General features: G+C 39.8%; 2 protein-coding genes and 1 long non-coding RNA gene across 3 annotated transcripts; 2 read left to right on the top strand and 1 right to left on the bottom strand.

The window, feature by feature from the left end:
- The first annotated feature begins 113 nt into the window (after positions 1–113).
- LOC146980931 (nuclear factor 7, brain-like) lies at positions 114–1,810 on the top strand. The gene has a single exon (XM_085785842.1). The coding sequence runs from the start codon at positions 300–302 to the stop codon at positions 1,722–1,724; it is 1,425 nt and encodes a 474-aa protein (XP_085641968.1). The 5' UTR covers positions 114–299; the 3' UTR covers positions 1,725–1,810.
- A 1,234-nt stretch (positions 1,811–3,044) lies between these two features.
- On the top strand, positions 3,045–5,688 carry LOC146980930 (nuclear factor 7, brain-like). The gene has a single exon (XM_085785839.1). The coding sequence runs from the start codon at positions 3,257–3,259 to the stop codon at positions 4,667–4,669; it is 1,413 nt and encodes a 470-aa protein (XP_085641965.1). The 5' UTR covers positions 3,045–3,256; the 3' UTR covers positions 4,670–5,688.
- Positions 5,689–12,244: 6,556 nt separating this feature from the next.
- Positions 12,245–13,305, bottom strand: LOC146980929 (uncharacterized). The gene is made up of 3 exons (XR_015036634.1): positions 13,226–13,305; positions 12,860–12,946; positions 12,245–12,514 (listed from the first exon to the last, which is right to left on the bottom strand). It is a non-coding gene; the product is annotated as an uncharacterized LOC146980929 (long non-coding RNA).
- Between the last annotated feature and the right edge of the window lie 589 nt (positions 13,306–13,894).

The raw sequence follows: 13,894 nt of genomic DNA, 5'->3' as shown, positions 1-13,894 counted from the left end.
CTGGTTTGGTCTTGAAAACAACTGATAAACAAGGAAATTAAGTTGTGAATCAAGTAAAAATTTCAACACCAGTTGACGTGCTCGTAGCTCCACCTGCTGGTGACAACACAACATGACAATGTACAGAGTGATAATCATTAACTCAGTTGAATAAAAACAAAAGTAAATTTGACATTCTCGGTCAGAGCTGAGACGCCATTACAGGGTGAGATCTCTACCGGTAAACACACGTTTAAGGACTGTAAGAGGAAAGTTAAGGACTCAGTAACTCGGTGAGTTTTGCTGTAGTTGTGAATGAAATGGCTGAGAAAGCTGCTCTCTTTGAAAGTTTCCTGAGTTGCCACGTGTGTTCAGAGACTTTCAGAGATCCTGTGTCTCTGAGCTGCAACCACAGATTCTGTTCAAGCTGCCTGCAGCAATTCTGGGAACAAGCTAAAAACAAAAACTGTCCCATTTGTAAAAGGAAATCTTCAAATGATCGTCCACTTGTAGACTTTGCACTGAAGGATCTGGCTGATTCCTTTGCTGGGAGACAGAAATCTGGATCAGAGGCTGAAAAGCAACATGAAAAACCAATGGTGGTTTGTAGTAAACATGAAGGTGAAACTAAACTCTTCTGTAAGGATGAAGAAAGAGCTTTTTGTCCTGTCTGTGAGTTTTCTCTCCACCAGAGTCACAAGGTGGTTCCTGTAGAAGAAGCAGTCAGTGACCTGAAGGAGCAGCTGAAATCTGACTTAAAGTCTCTGCAGGACAAGAAGGACAAATCTGAGGAAGCGGAGGAAACATACAATGAAATGTTTGAACACTCCAAGAAGCAGCGGTTGTTCACAGAGAATCAGATCAGAGCAGAGTTCAACAAGCTCCACCAGCTCCTGAGAGAGGAAGAGGAGTCCAGACTGGCAGCTCTGAGGGAGGAAGAGGAGCAGAAGAGGAAGACTATGAGCAGAGAGATGAAGATGATTGAGGAGCAGATCTCCTCTCTGTCAGACAGTATCTGTGCTGTTGAAGAAGAGCTGCAGAAACACAAGGTGGCGTTCCTCAGCAGTTATAAAGCCACTCAGACCAGAGCCAGAGCCCAGTGCTCACTGTCAGATCCACAGCTGCTCTCAGGAGCTCTGATAGATGAGGCCAAACACCTGGGCAACCTGTCCTTCAGAGTCTGGGAGAAGATCAAGGAGAAGGTCCACTTCACTCCTGTCATCCTGGACCCAAACACTGCAAGAGGATGGCTCTATCTGTCTGATGATCTGACCAGTGTGAGGAATGGAGACACATATCAGCAGCTTCCTGACAATCCAGAGAGATTCACTAATTGTGCCACTGTTCTGGGCTCTGAGGGCTTCAGCTCAGGGAAACACAGCTGGGAGGTGGAGGTGGGAGATCATCCTGACTGGAATGTGGGTTTGGTTAAAGAGTCAGTTGACAGGAAGGGAGAGTGTTCAGCTTCACCAAAACATGGAATCTGGTGTTTATGGCAACGTGATGGAAAATACACCAATGGTGTTGGTGAGACTGTGACAGTGAAGAAGAGTCTCCAGAGGATCAGAGTCCAGCTGGACTATGACGGGGGGGAGGTGTCCTTCTACAACGCTGAAGACATGACTCACATCTGCACTCACAGAGACACTTTCACTGAGAAACTCTTCCCATATTTCAGTGTTGGAAAGTCTGGTGACGCTAAAACCTCTGATATCAAAATGTGTCCCGCTGAGATCAGTCTGTGATGTTCAGGAACGTTAGTTTTTCTCTCATGATGGTTTGAGGTTCATTAAACTCTAATGAACCTGTCGTTTAGTCTTTAAACACATTTGATTAATATCTCATTAGACTGATAATCATCACTGTCCTGCCTGTAAGAAACACTGTTCTTGAAGTTGTTTGACTTTTTCCTTTCATCAAATGTTTTTCAATATGACTTTTTTTTCATCTTTATTTGGTGTTTCCATGGAGACTCATACCCAAACTTGTTTCTACATCATTTAGTCATAACGTTGTGTTTCTTTATCAGCTTTTAGAAAACAGGTTGAGTTTGTTGGTTGTGTCCCTTTTTAAAAATCAAGATTAATATCTGAGAAAATGTGAAAACAAAATTCTGAAACTGTTTCACATCATCAGGGGAAAAACTTGTATCTCGCATTTTGTTTAGAGTTAAACAACTATGTTTTGTTTTTTTTGTTTTTTTACATATCACAGTTTCCTGTACAGATTTTTTTCCTACCCAATTCTCTATCATCATTATTATTTATGTTATGATCAAATATCCTGGTTAAAGTTAATTTAGTTTTAGTATTTTGATCCTTTGAAGAATACTTTGATTATTTCTTGAATTTCTTATCCGTTGTTTTTCAGTCTGGAAACAGATGGTATAACATAGTATAACCTTTTATTATTTTCTTTAAAATTGTTCACAATGCAAAGTAATTTTTCATCAACTGTTACACACATTCAGTAATTATTCTTTATCATTATTGTTTCTGCCTCATTCATAAGAATCTTTGTCCTCCTTGTATTTTGTCTTCATGTTGTGTTTTCTTTGTGAAGAGCAAATACTCTGGTTAAAACACAAGTTCATTTTGTTTAAGGATTTGATCCTTTGATTAATACTTTGACTATTTCATGAATTTGGGGTCTGTCGTTGATGGTCTATAGTCTTATTTTAATATTATGACTATTACTCTGTGATCTCATTTTATTTGCAATGTTCACAAAGAAATGTACATTTCCATAAATTGTCAGATATTTTTGATATCTTTTGCTTCATCCATGTGAATCTCCTGCCTTGTGATTTTCTTCATGTTATATTCAAATGTAACAAAGTAAAAACTGCTACAGATAAACAAGCTGAACATGTTTCCTGCTACAGTGACAGAAAAATAAAAACCTTGTCAAACTGGTTCAGTGTCAGTCAGGTTGTTAAAATGTTCACATCTAAAATATCACAAACCTCCTTGTTTATCTCCATTAAAATCATCTGGGTTGATGAATTAAAGATTAAACATGAGGTGTCACTGGTTTTGTCTCAAAAACAACTGATGAACAAGTTGTGAATCAAGTAAAATGTTCAACGCCAGTTGACGTGCTCATAGCTCCACCTGCTGGTGACAACACAACATGACAGTGTGATGATCATTAAATTTGATACTGTCGGTCAGAGCTCAGATGCCATTACAGGGTGAGATCTCTACACGTTTAAGGACTGTAAGAGGAAAGTTAAGGACTCAGTAACTCGGTGAGTTTTGCTGTAGTTGTGAATGAAATGGCTGAGAAAGCTGCTCTCTTTGAAAGTTACCTGAGTTGCCACGTGTGTTCAGAGACTTTCAGAGATCCTGTGTCTCTGAGCTGCAACCACAGATTCTGTTCAAGCTGCCTGCAACAATTCTGTGAACAAGCTAAAAACAAAACCTGTCCCATTTGTAAAAGTAAAGCTTCAAAGGATGATCCACCTGTAGACTTTGCACTGAAGGATCTGGCTGATTCCTTTGCTGGGAGACAGAAATCTGGATCAGAGGCTGAAAAGCAACATGAAAAACCAATGGTGGTTTGTAGTAAACATGAAGACGAAACGAAATTGTTCTGTGAGGATGAAGAAAGAGCTTTTTGTTCTGTCTGTGAGTTTTCTCTCCACCAGAGTCACAAGGTAGTTCCTGTAGAAGAAGCAGTCAGTGACCTGAAGGAGCAGCTGGAATCTGACTTAAAGTCTCTGCAGGACAAGAAGAACAAATACAAACAAGTGGTGACAACATACGATGAAATGATTGAACACTCCAAGAAGCAGCTGTCGTCCACAGAGAGGAGGATCAGAGCAGAGTTCAACAAGCTCCACCAGCTCCTGAGAGAGGAAGAGGAGTCCAGACTGGCAGCTCTGAGGGAGGAAGAGGAGCAGAAGAGGAAGACTATGAGCAGAGAGATGAAGATGATTGAGGAGCAGATCTCCTCTCTGTCAGACAGTATCTGTGCTGTTGAAGAAGAGCTTCAGAAACACAAGGTGGCGTTCCTCAGCAGTTATAAAGCCACTCAGACCAGAGCCAGAGCCCAGTGCTCACTGTCAGATCCACAGCTGCTCTCAGGAGCTCTGATAGATGAGGCCAAACACCTGGGCAACCTGTCCTTCAGAGTCTGGGAGAAGATCAAGGAGAAGGTCCACTTCACTCCTGTCATCCTGGACCCTAACACTGCAAGAGGATGGCTCTATCTGTCTGATGATCTGACTAGTGCGAGAGATGGAGACACAAAGCAGCAGCTTCCTAACAACCCAGAGAGAAACACTCAGTATGCCATCGTTCACGGCTCTGAGGGCTTCAGCTCAGGGAAACACAGCTGGGAGGTGGAGGTGGGAGATCATCCTCGCTGGAATGTGGGTTTGGTTAAAGAGTCAGTGAACAGGAAGGGAAAACGACTTGCTACACCAAAACATGGAGTCTGGTCTTTATGGCATGGTGATGGAAAGTACGTTGATGTTGTTGGTGAGACTGTGACAGTGAAGAAGAGTCTCCAGAGGATCAGAGTCCAGCTGGACTATGACGGGGGGGAGGTGTCCTTCTACAACGCTGAAGACATGACTCACATCTGCACTCACAGAGACACTTTCACTGAGAAACTCTTCCCATATCTTTATATTGGAGAAGCTGGTGATGCTAAAACCTCTGACATCAAAGTGTGTCCCACTTAGGCTAGATCGGTCTGTGATGTTCAGAGACGTTAGTTTTTCTCTCATGATGGTTTGAGGTTCATTAAACTCTAATGAACCTGTCGTTTAGTCTTTAAACACATTTGATTAATATCTCATTAGACTGATCATCATCTCTGTACTACCTGTAAGAAACACTGTTCTTGAAGTTGTTTGACTTTTTTCTTTCATAAAATATTTTTCAATACGACTTTGTGTTTTTTAATCTTAATTTGGTGTTTCCATTGATACTATACCCAAACTTGCTTCTACATCATCTTTTTAAAAACAAAATGTGAAAACAAAATGATGAAACTGTTTCACTTCATCAGGAGAAAAACTTAACAAATCAAAGCTGTTCATTATCCTGGTCATCAGCATCTTGTTTTGAGTTATACGTTGTATGTGGTATAATAATAGTTTTATGTTTCATGTACAGATATCTTTCTTCCCAATCCTCTATCATCATTATTATTTCTGTCATGATCAAATATCCTGGTTAAAGTTAATTTAGTTTCAGTAGTTTTATCCTTTGATGAATACTTTGATTATTTCATGAATTTCTGATCAGTTGGTCTACAGTCTGGAAACAGATGGTACAATGAACATGAACTGTTACATGCAGTAATTATTGTTTATCATTATTGTTTCTGTCTCATCCATAAGAATCTTTGTCCTCCTTGTATTTTGTCTTCATGTTGTGTTTTCTGTGTGATGAGCAAATACTCTGGTTAAAACACGAGTTCATTTTGTTTAAGCATTTGATTATTTGATTAATCCTTGCTGTTTTCTACTCTGGAAACAGATGGCCTTGTCTTGTTGTAATATTATGACTATCACCCTCTGATTTTCTTTGATTTGCAATGTTCCCAATGAAATGTAAATTTCCATAAACTGTCAGACATGTTGAATCTTCTCTGTTTTTGCTTCATCCATGTGAATCTCCTGCCTTGTGTTTTTCTACATGTTATATTCAAATATAAGGAAACAATAAAGTAAACACTGCTGCAGATAAATAAGCTAAACATGTTTCCTGCTATAGTAACAGAAAAATAAAAACCTTGTCAAACTGGTTTAGTGTCAGTCAGGTTGTTAAAATGTTCCCACGTAAACTACCACAAACCTCCTTGTCTGTCTCCTTTAAAATCATCTGTTGATGAATTAAAGATTAAACATGCGGTGTAACTGGTTTGGTCTTGAAAACAACTGATAAACAAGGAAATTAAGTTGTGAATCAAGTAAAATGTTCAACTCCATTTGGCGTGCTCATACCTCCACCTGCTGGTGGCAACACAACATGACAGTGGACAGGTAATAATCATTAACTCAGTTAGATGAAAACAAAAGTAAATTTGACATTCTCGGACAGAGTTGAGACGCCATTACAGGGTGAGATCTCTACTGGAAAACACACATTAAAGGACTGTAAGAGGAAAGTTAAGGACTCAGTAACTCTGGTTTGGTCTTGAAAACAACTGATAAAGGAAATGATGTTGTGAATCCAGTAAAATGTTCATAGCTCCACCTGCTGGTTACAACACAGCATGACAGTGTGATCATTAAATTTGATACTGTCAGTCAGAGCTCAGATGCCATTACAGGGTGACATCTCGACACGTTTAAGGACTGTAAGGGGAAAGTTAAGGACTCAGTAACTCGGTGAGTTTTGCTGTAGTTGTGAAGGAAATGGCTGAGAAAGCTGCTCTGTTGGAAAGTTACCTGAGTTGCCACATATGTTCAGAGACTTTCAGAGATCCTGTGTCTCTGAGCTGCAACCACAGATTCTGTTCAAGCTGCCTGCAGCAATTCTGGGAACAAGCTAAAAACAAAAACTGTCCCATTTGTAAAAGGAAATCTTCAAAAGAGTAGCTATCCAGGTGTAGACTTTGCACTAGGATCTGGCTGATTCCTTTCTGTCTCTGGATAAACATCAAAAAGAGCCTAGATTGTTCTGTAAGGATGAAAAAAGAGCTTTTTGTTCTGGCTGTGAGTTTTCTCTCCACCAGAGTCACAAGGTAGTTCCTGTAGAAGAAGCAGTCGGTGACCTGAAGGAGCAGCTGAAATCTGACTTAAAGTCTCTGCAGGACAAGAAGAACAAATACAAACAAGTGGAGAAAACTTACCATGAAATGTTTGAACACTCCAAGAAGCAGCTGTTGTCCACAGAGAGGAAGATCAGAGCAGAGTTCAACAAGCTCCACCAGCTCCTGAAAGAGGAAGAGGAGTCCAGACTGGCAGCTCTGAGGGAGGAAGAGGAGCAGAAGAGGAAGACTATGAGCAGAGAGATGAAGATGATTGAGGAGCAGATCTCCTCTCTGTCAGACGGTATCTGTGCTGTTGAAGAAGAGCTGCAGAAACACAAGGTGGCGTTCCTCAGCAGTTATAAAGCCACTCAGACCAGAGCCAGAGCCCAGTGCTCACTGTCAGATCCACAGCTGCTCTCAGGAGCTCTGATAGATGAGGCCAAACACCTGGGCAACCTGTCCTTCAGAGTCTGGGAGAAGATCAAGGAGAAGGTCCACTTCACTCCTGTCATCCTGGACCCAAACACTGCAAGTCCCCGTCTCCATCTGTCTGATGATCTGACCAGTGTGAGACAGGGAGACACAGAGCAGCAGCTTCCTGACAATCCAGAAAGACACACTCAGTATGCCATTGTTCTGGGCTCTGAGGGCTTCAGCTCAGGGAAACACAGCTGGGAGGTGGAGGTGGGAGATCATCCTGTCTGGAATGCGGGTTTAGCTAAAGAGTCAGTTGACAGGAAGGGAAAACGAACAGCTTCATCGAAATATGGAATCTGGTGTTTATGGCATGGAGATGGAAAATACACTGATGGTGATGGTGAGACTGTGACAGTGGAGAAGAGTCTCCAGAGGATCAGAGTCCAGCTGGACTATGACAGGAGGGAGGTGTCCTTCTATGACACTGAAGACATGACTCACATCTGCTCTCACAGAGACACTTTCACTGAGAAACTCTTCCCATATTTTAATATTGGAAAGTCTGGTGATGCTATGAGGCCAGTCTGTGATGTTCAGGGACGTTAGTTTTTCTCTCAACATTTTGAGAATGGTGAGGCTGGCAAAATATTAGCACTCAGACTGAAACAAATGGAGAGCAAACACACGATTCATGCCATCCATAAAAATATAGGCACTTTAAAGCTTAAGAACTTTCATTTTTGGTTGAGTTTGGCGGTGCCAGTGGACCAAAGCGTTAGTGTTTTGCCTGAAGGAAGACCCCATTTCCCATGAGCACCAGTGTGGAGTGTTGAGGTCACCTTACAAAAAAAGGAGTGAAAAGATCATAGTATCAATAAAAACAAAACAAACAAAACATCAAGATAAAAGCGAGTGCAGTGCAGAGTGTCTGGATTATAGGGAGTGTGCCAGTTTGAACAGGTGGGTTTTAAATTGGGATTTGAATGTTGTGATGGAGTCTGACTGTCTTATGTGTGGTGGGAGGGAGTTCCAGAGTTTTGGTGCTGCGCAGCTGAAGGCTCGGGCACCCGTCGTGCTGAGGCGTGACGTGGGGATGGTTAACAGTCCAGCAGAGGTGGAGCGGAGGGAGCGGGAGGGAGTGTATTCATGGAGAAGGTGGGATGAATGAGAACAGGGGTGATGATCCGGGCAGCTGAGTTCTGGATGATCTGCAGTCTGTTGATGAGTTTGGTGGGGAGTCCGGTGAGAAGGGCGTTGCAGTAGTCGATGCGAGATGTGACAAATGAGTGAACCAGGATTTCAGTGCTGGATTGAATCAGTGATGGGCGGAGTCTGGAGATGTTGCGGAGGTGGAAGAATGCAGTCCGGGTGATGTTTTGAATATGGGGTGCAAATGAGAGGGTGTTGTCCAGGATGACGCAGAGGCTCTTGACTTGGGGGGAGAAGGGTACAAGGAATCCGTCGATGATGATGGGTGTAAATTAACATGTCTTTTCAAGAATTTTCTCTAAATTATATGAATCACAGTGTAACTTAAAGAAGCCAATGACCTTTTCAACACTTTGAGTTTATTTTCATTAAATAGTGATGACAAAGAATACACCGAAAGGTCAGCCTGAGGTTAAGTCTGCAATTAAAGCATTAGCTGCAGGTAAATCACCAGGGGAAGATGGTTTCACTATTGATAAATGTTTTCAGGATACATTGACTCCTTACCTAATTATTCTGTACAATGATATTATTGCTAAACAATCAATGTCTGAAAGCATATGGTCTGCAGTGATCTCTCTGTTACCTACCAGGAAAATATCCTCTCCAAATTAACAATTTACACCCTCTCAGCTTATTAAACAATGTTTATAAGTTATTCGCAAAGATGCTTGCAATGCGCCTTGACAAAGCTCTGCCTTTCTTAGTACATATTGACCCAGTAGGTTTCTTTGCAGGCCGTCTTGCTGCCAACAAATGAGGAGACCTTTTCCCATTATGTTGAGAAACAACTCCCTTCAACAGCCAGTGGTAGCTATATCACTGGATGCTAAAAAAGTGTGATAGAATGATAGAATGATATGGCCATATTTATTTCTCACACTGACAAAATTTGGTTTTGGTCCAACATTGGATTAAAGCAGAAGTAAGCGGAATGTTTGTGTAAATATAAGTCTTAAATTGTTATATCTTCCGACAGCAATCACTTATATAGAGTGTTTGGTCTGAAACACGGGTCTGTCAGTCACTCTGCTCTGCTGTAAGCCGAGGAGAAAACTTTCCTTGTATCCTACAACCTTTATCCAATGAGGAGAGAGAACGGCATAAAGGGGCAGTCCTCTCTGTGTGTGCAGCCAAGGGATGCACGTGAATGTGGTGACGTAGGGACGAGGGCGGGGACTGCTAACTCCATCGGCTGACAGGAAGTTAGCCAAAACGACCGGATCGCTTACTTCTGCTTTAAGGCTCTGTATCATAATCCGACTGCCCGTGTCAAAACAAATGGTATGGTACCCTTCCAACTTTTTATAATACTTTGATTATTTCATGAATTTGGAATCTGTTGTAGTCTGGAAACAGATGGTCTATAGTCTTATTTTATTATTAAGGCTGTTAACTTCTGATTTTCCTTTAATTGCAATGTTCACAATGAAATATAAATTTCCATAAACTGTCAGACATGTCTGATTTTCTCTGCGCTTTGCTTAATCCATGTGAATCTTCTGCCTTGTGTTTTTCTACATGATATATTCAAATATAATGAAACAATAAAGTAAAAACTGCTGCAGATAAACAAGCTGAACATGTTTCCTGCTACAGTGACAGAAAAATAAAAACTGTAAGTCACAAACCTCCTTGTTTGTCTCCTTTAAAATATATGTGTTCATGAATTGAGGTGTGATTGGTTTTGTCTTGAAAACAACTGATAAACAATGAAATTAAGTTGTGATTCAAGTAAAATGTTCAATTCCAGTTGACGTGTTCATAGTTACATGCCGGTGTTTTTATCCTTTGATTAATACTTTGATTATTTCATGGATTTCTGATCCATTGTTTTTCAGTCATTCAGTAATTATTCTTTATCATTATTATTTCAGTTTCATCAATGTGAATCTTTGTAGTTTCTTTTTATGTTGTGTTTTGATCAAATACTCAGGTCAAAACACGAGTTTATTTGTCCTGAGTTACTTCTGTCACTAAACTCTGTGCTGCAGTGCTTTTCTGCTGCAAATTACTTCTTTATAAAGATAATGGGTAACACTTTCTATGAAGGTCTAGTTTATAATGCATTAGGAGCACATGCATAAGACATTATAATGCATTTATAATGCTTCATACATGTCATTATAATGGTGTATAATCATGTATAATAACTTATACCAAGGTTTATAAAGTATTACAAGTGTCGACATAATGTATTATAAATTAAGCACTTATAATGTTTTATACCTGCATATAAAGTGACAACAGTGTTTGAATGAAGAATCTGAAGTCCTGGGTCACATAACATATTATAACCATCCATACTCTAGCCAGTAGTAAAGACAAACATAGAACTGCTCAACATAGAACAGATACTAAATGCTCAGTTACGGAAAGGGCGTAATGCCTTATAAATATCAATAATATGTTATAGGATGACTTTAAGAGCTTTTAGTAAAGTGACAACACTGTATAAAGTTATTACCAATTGTATGACATTATAACACAATTATAATCACTTAGGAGCAGTATTTTGGTGGCTGTAAGTAAAGTGTAAGTTAAAAATTATACACCATAATGATTTTTAAAACAACTTTATTTTGCAAAAACAAAATATAAAGAAAAGGTGCATGTTATTCTGTACATATCAATACAAAGGCTGAGCTCTGCGATGACCGCCGTTCTGGCGATTGTGTTGCGGTCAACACCAACTTCTTCAAAGGCAGATTTCAAAACAAAATATAAAGAAAAGGTGCATGTGCATATTCTGTACATATCAATACAATTGAAATCTGTAAAAAAGAAAAAGAAAAAAAAGCATAGCTCACAAATTTAAATTCTTGCACCTGAGAGACTAAAGAATGCAATTTATAACATAACAAATTAAAACTTGGAACAGAGTAGCTTTTTTGCACATTTAATGTGCAATGGGTAGCAAAGTACCATTCTCTTTCATTTCGCTTATGCACTCTTTAATCTCAGCTGTAATAGCCGCGCGACATCTATCAACAAAGGTGGAGAGCTTTTCAAACTTCTCATTCCACTGGCCTAGAGCTCTGAAAGCTTCAGGGGCTGCAAGGCTGAGCTCTGCAATGACCGCTGTTCTGGCGATTGTGTTGCGGTCAACACCGACTTCTTCAAAGGCAGATTTCATGGACCCCCCCTCACTGTAGCTCTTCAGCACTGCCTTGTACCTTTTAAGGATGTCTCTGCAGTTTTTCACTGAAAGAAAAAAAAAGTTCATCTGTCATTGTAAAGAGAATGCGTTAACTGGTATGTGCAGTATATGAAAGGAGAGTACATAATGTTGTATATATACATAACATCTTTTGTTCTATTTTTGCCTGCTCTATCATTTTATGAGAGCACAGTAACATTACACAATTTCCCCTCTGGAATCAGTAAAGTATTTTAACTTTGTTTGTGAACTGGCTATCTCTTGAGGACCACAAAAAGTCTTAGAGTTGATGACATACTGTCAAAAATAATTCACTTTTTGGTAAAATACAGTCTGTTCTACCTTTTTATTCATTATTATTAGTTCATGGTTTATATTTAATGGTTTTTTATGCAAGCAGTTAAAAAAAACACAGTTAAAACAGTCAATTTCACTCATTACTGATGTATAAAACAATCTTACCTCGAACACGACTGGTTTCAGGTTTGGGGGTTCCACTCAACTTTGGAGATCTCTTCTTCAGCTTTTTCTTCTTCTTGGAGTCATCTTCCAAGGACGAATCAGACAATGCCGAGTCGATGGCTAAGGTCGAAGCAACTTCAGATTCTTCATCAGAGATGAAAACTCTTTTCACCTGACTCTTGGAAGACTCTGCTGCAATAAATCAAACACACACAAAGACACAGTTCTAAAACATTAATTCATATTTTTTTCTTATTATTGTGTTTCTAGTTATAACAAACATTGTAGAACAATCCAAGATGGTGGATGTCAAAATTCAAATGTGTGAAAATTCATGTAATAACCCAGGAGCAACACTGGCATATAACTGATCACCTGAACTAGATGATGGCTCCACCGATCTGTTCCCAGATTTGACTAGTTCCCTCATTAAGTCAGCCTTGCTGGTCAGTTCACGCTGAAGGTAGTCTTTATCTGACTTCAGCATTTCTATGGTTTCTTCTCGGAGTCTCCCGCGCTCTCTCTCTGCCTCCAGCTGAAGTTTGATCATAGCCAGCTCATGCTTGATTGTAGGAGCTGCACACAACACATTAGCAAGGATCACAAAAAAAAAGAAAACAAGAAATGATTTTTGTAAATATTAAATGAAATTATTTTAGCTAATAGCTATGACAGGGATGCTATGCCAAGTTTGAAACACAATCTATAACCTTTTTAGGCCTATGCTGGATATGACTCAACCAGGCATCATCTAACCTTAACTTTAAATTTTCGAATGTGTTAAATGGTTTGAATATGAAAGTTTCAGCTCTAACTTACACGCTAATATTAATATTATGAACAAAGCCCATGTTTAAAGATGATTTTTGGACAATACAATACAATACAGAAAAAGAAACAACCTAAAATGGCAAAACATACCCATTTTCTCTTCCTCCACAGCAGGAGTGGAAGCCCTGTTGTCTTTTGGTGGCGGAGGATTCACAGCTCCCCTTCTCGTGTACATGGCTATTCGTAAAACATAATCAACCGAGGGTTAGAGTTTTAAGTATTATTCTTTGGCTATTGTTAGTTTGAATTTGATTCAAACTTTACAGCAAAACGCTCCCACATTAACACTACGCACTAACATTTGCTTTTTCCACATGTTCGCTGGATTAACGTTAGCTTACCCATGTGGCCTGGATGCTAACGTTTAAGCTTGGCCGACAAAACTTAGGCCAAAACACCTCAAAATAACTATATGCATTTTGTTCATGTTTTACAGTCTGTGTTGAAAAATATTACCTTAGAGTTTGGTTTCGTTGCCTTTTGCAGACCGTAACCGTCCACCGCCTTTCTTTTCAAACCTGCAGTCAAGTGCGTCTTTCCTCTGTCGTCTTCGTGATCCCCTGTGCGACGTTCAAGAGTAATCAGAACTTGGAAATTCTGGCTTCTGACAATCAATAAATTCCGTTCATGCTGTAAATAAATTCAATTGCTTGATGATTTCAGTTCACTTGCAAAACCTCTCAGCTAATGTCACCCGGCTGCCAACACAGGCTAACTAATTTAGTCAATACAATAGCAATTAACCTCCACATATTGCTGTAATCATAGTGTAAGATAAACTAAGGAACCATTATAATGTATAATTACAAATTAAATGTACGTTGAAATGTCAACAAAAAGTGTTTCTGAAAAGACAGCAGAATTTAAGACTTTAAACTAAACAAGGGGGAACCATTCAATTTATTTTTAACAACTCGTGATTCCCTTTTCCCAGCGTTCTGGCTTGCGTGAACGCACCATTCCCAGAAGGCAATTTTGGACGCAAGCGGGAGATCGCATGGATCCATGGGAGATCGTCGTTGCCCGCTCTTCAGGTCAGGTCAGATGAAGGATGCCAACATGGCAAATTTATTGAGTGGTGAAATTCGTCGATTAATACGACAAGAGGACACGATACGCAGCCGG

The sequence above is a fragment of the Trachurus japonicus genome, chromosome 9, assembly GCF_045865225.1.
Source record: "Trachurus japonicus isolate A0001 chromosome 9, Traja_1.0".
Lineage (NCBI taxonomy): Eukaryota > Metazoa > Chordata > Actinopteri > Carangiformes > Carangidae > Trachurus > Trachurus japonicus.
The sequence above is the reverse complement of the archived record's forward strand: the minus strand, read 5'-3'. Positions and strand labels throughout refer to the sequence as shown.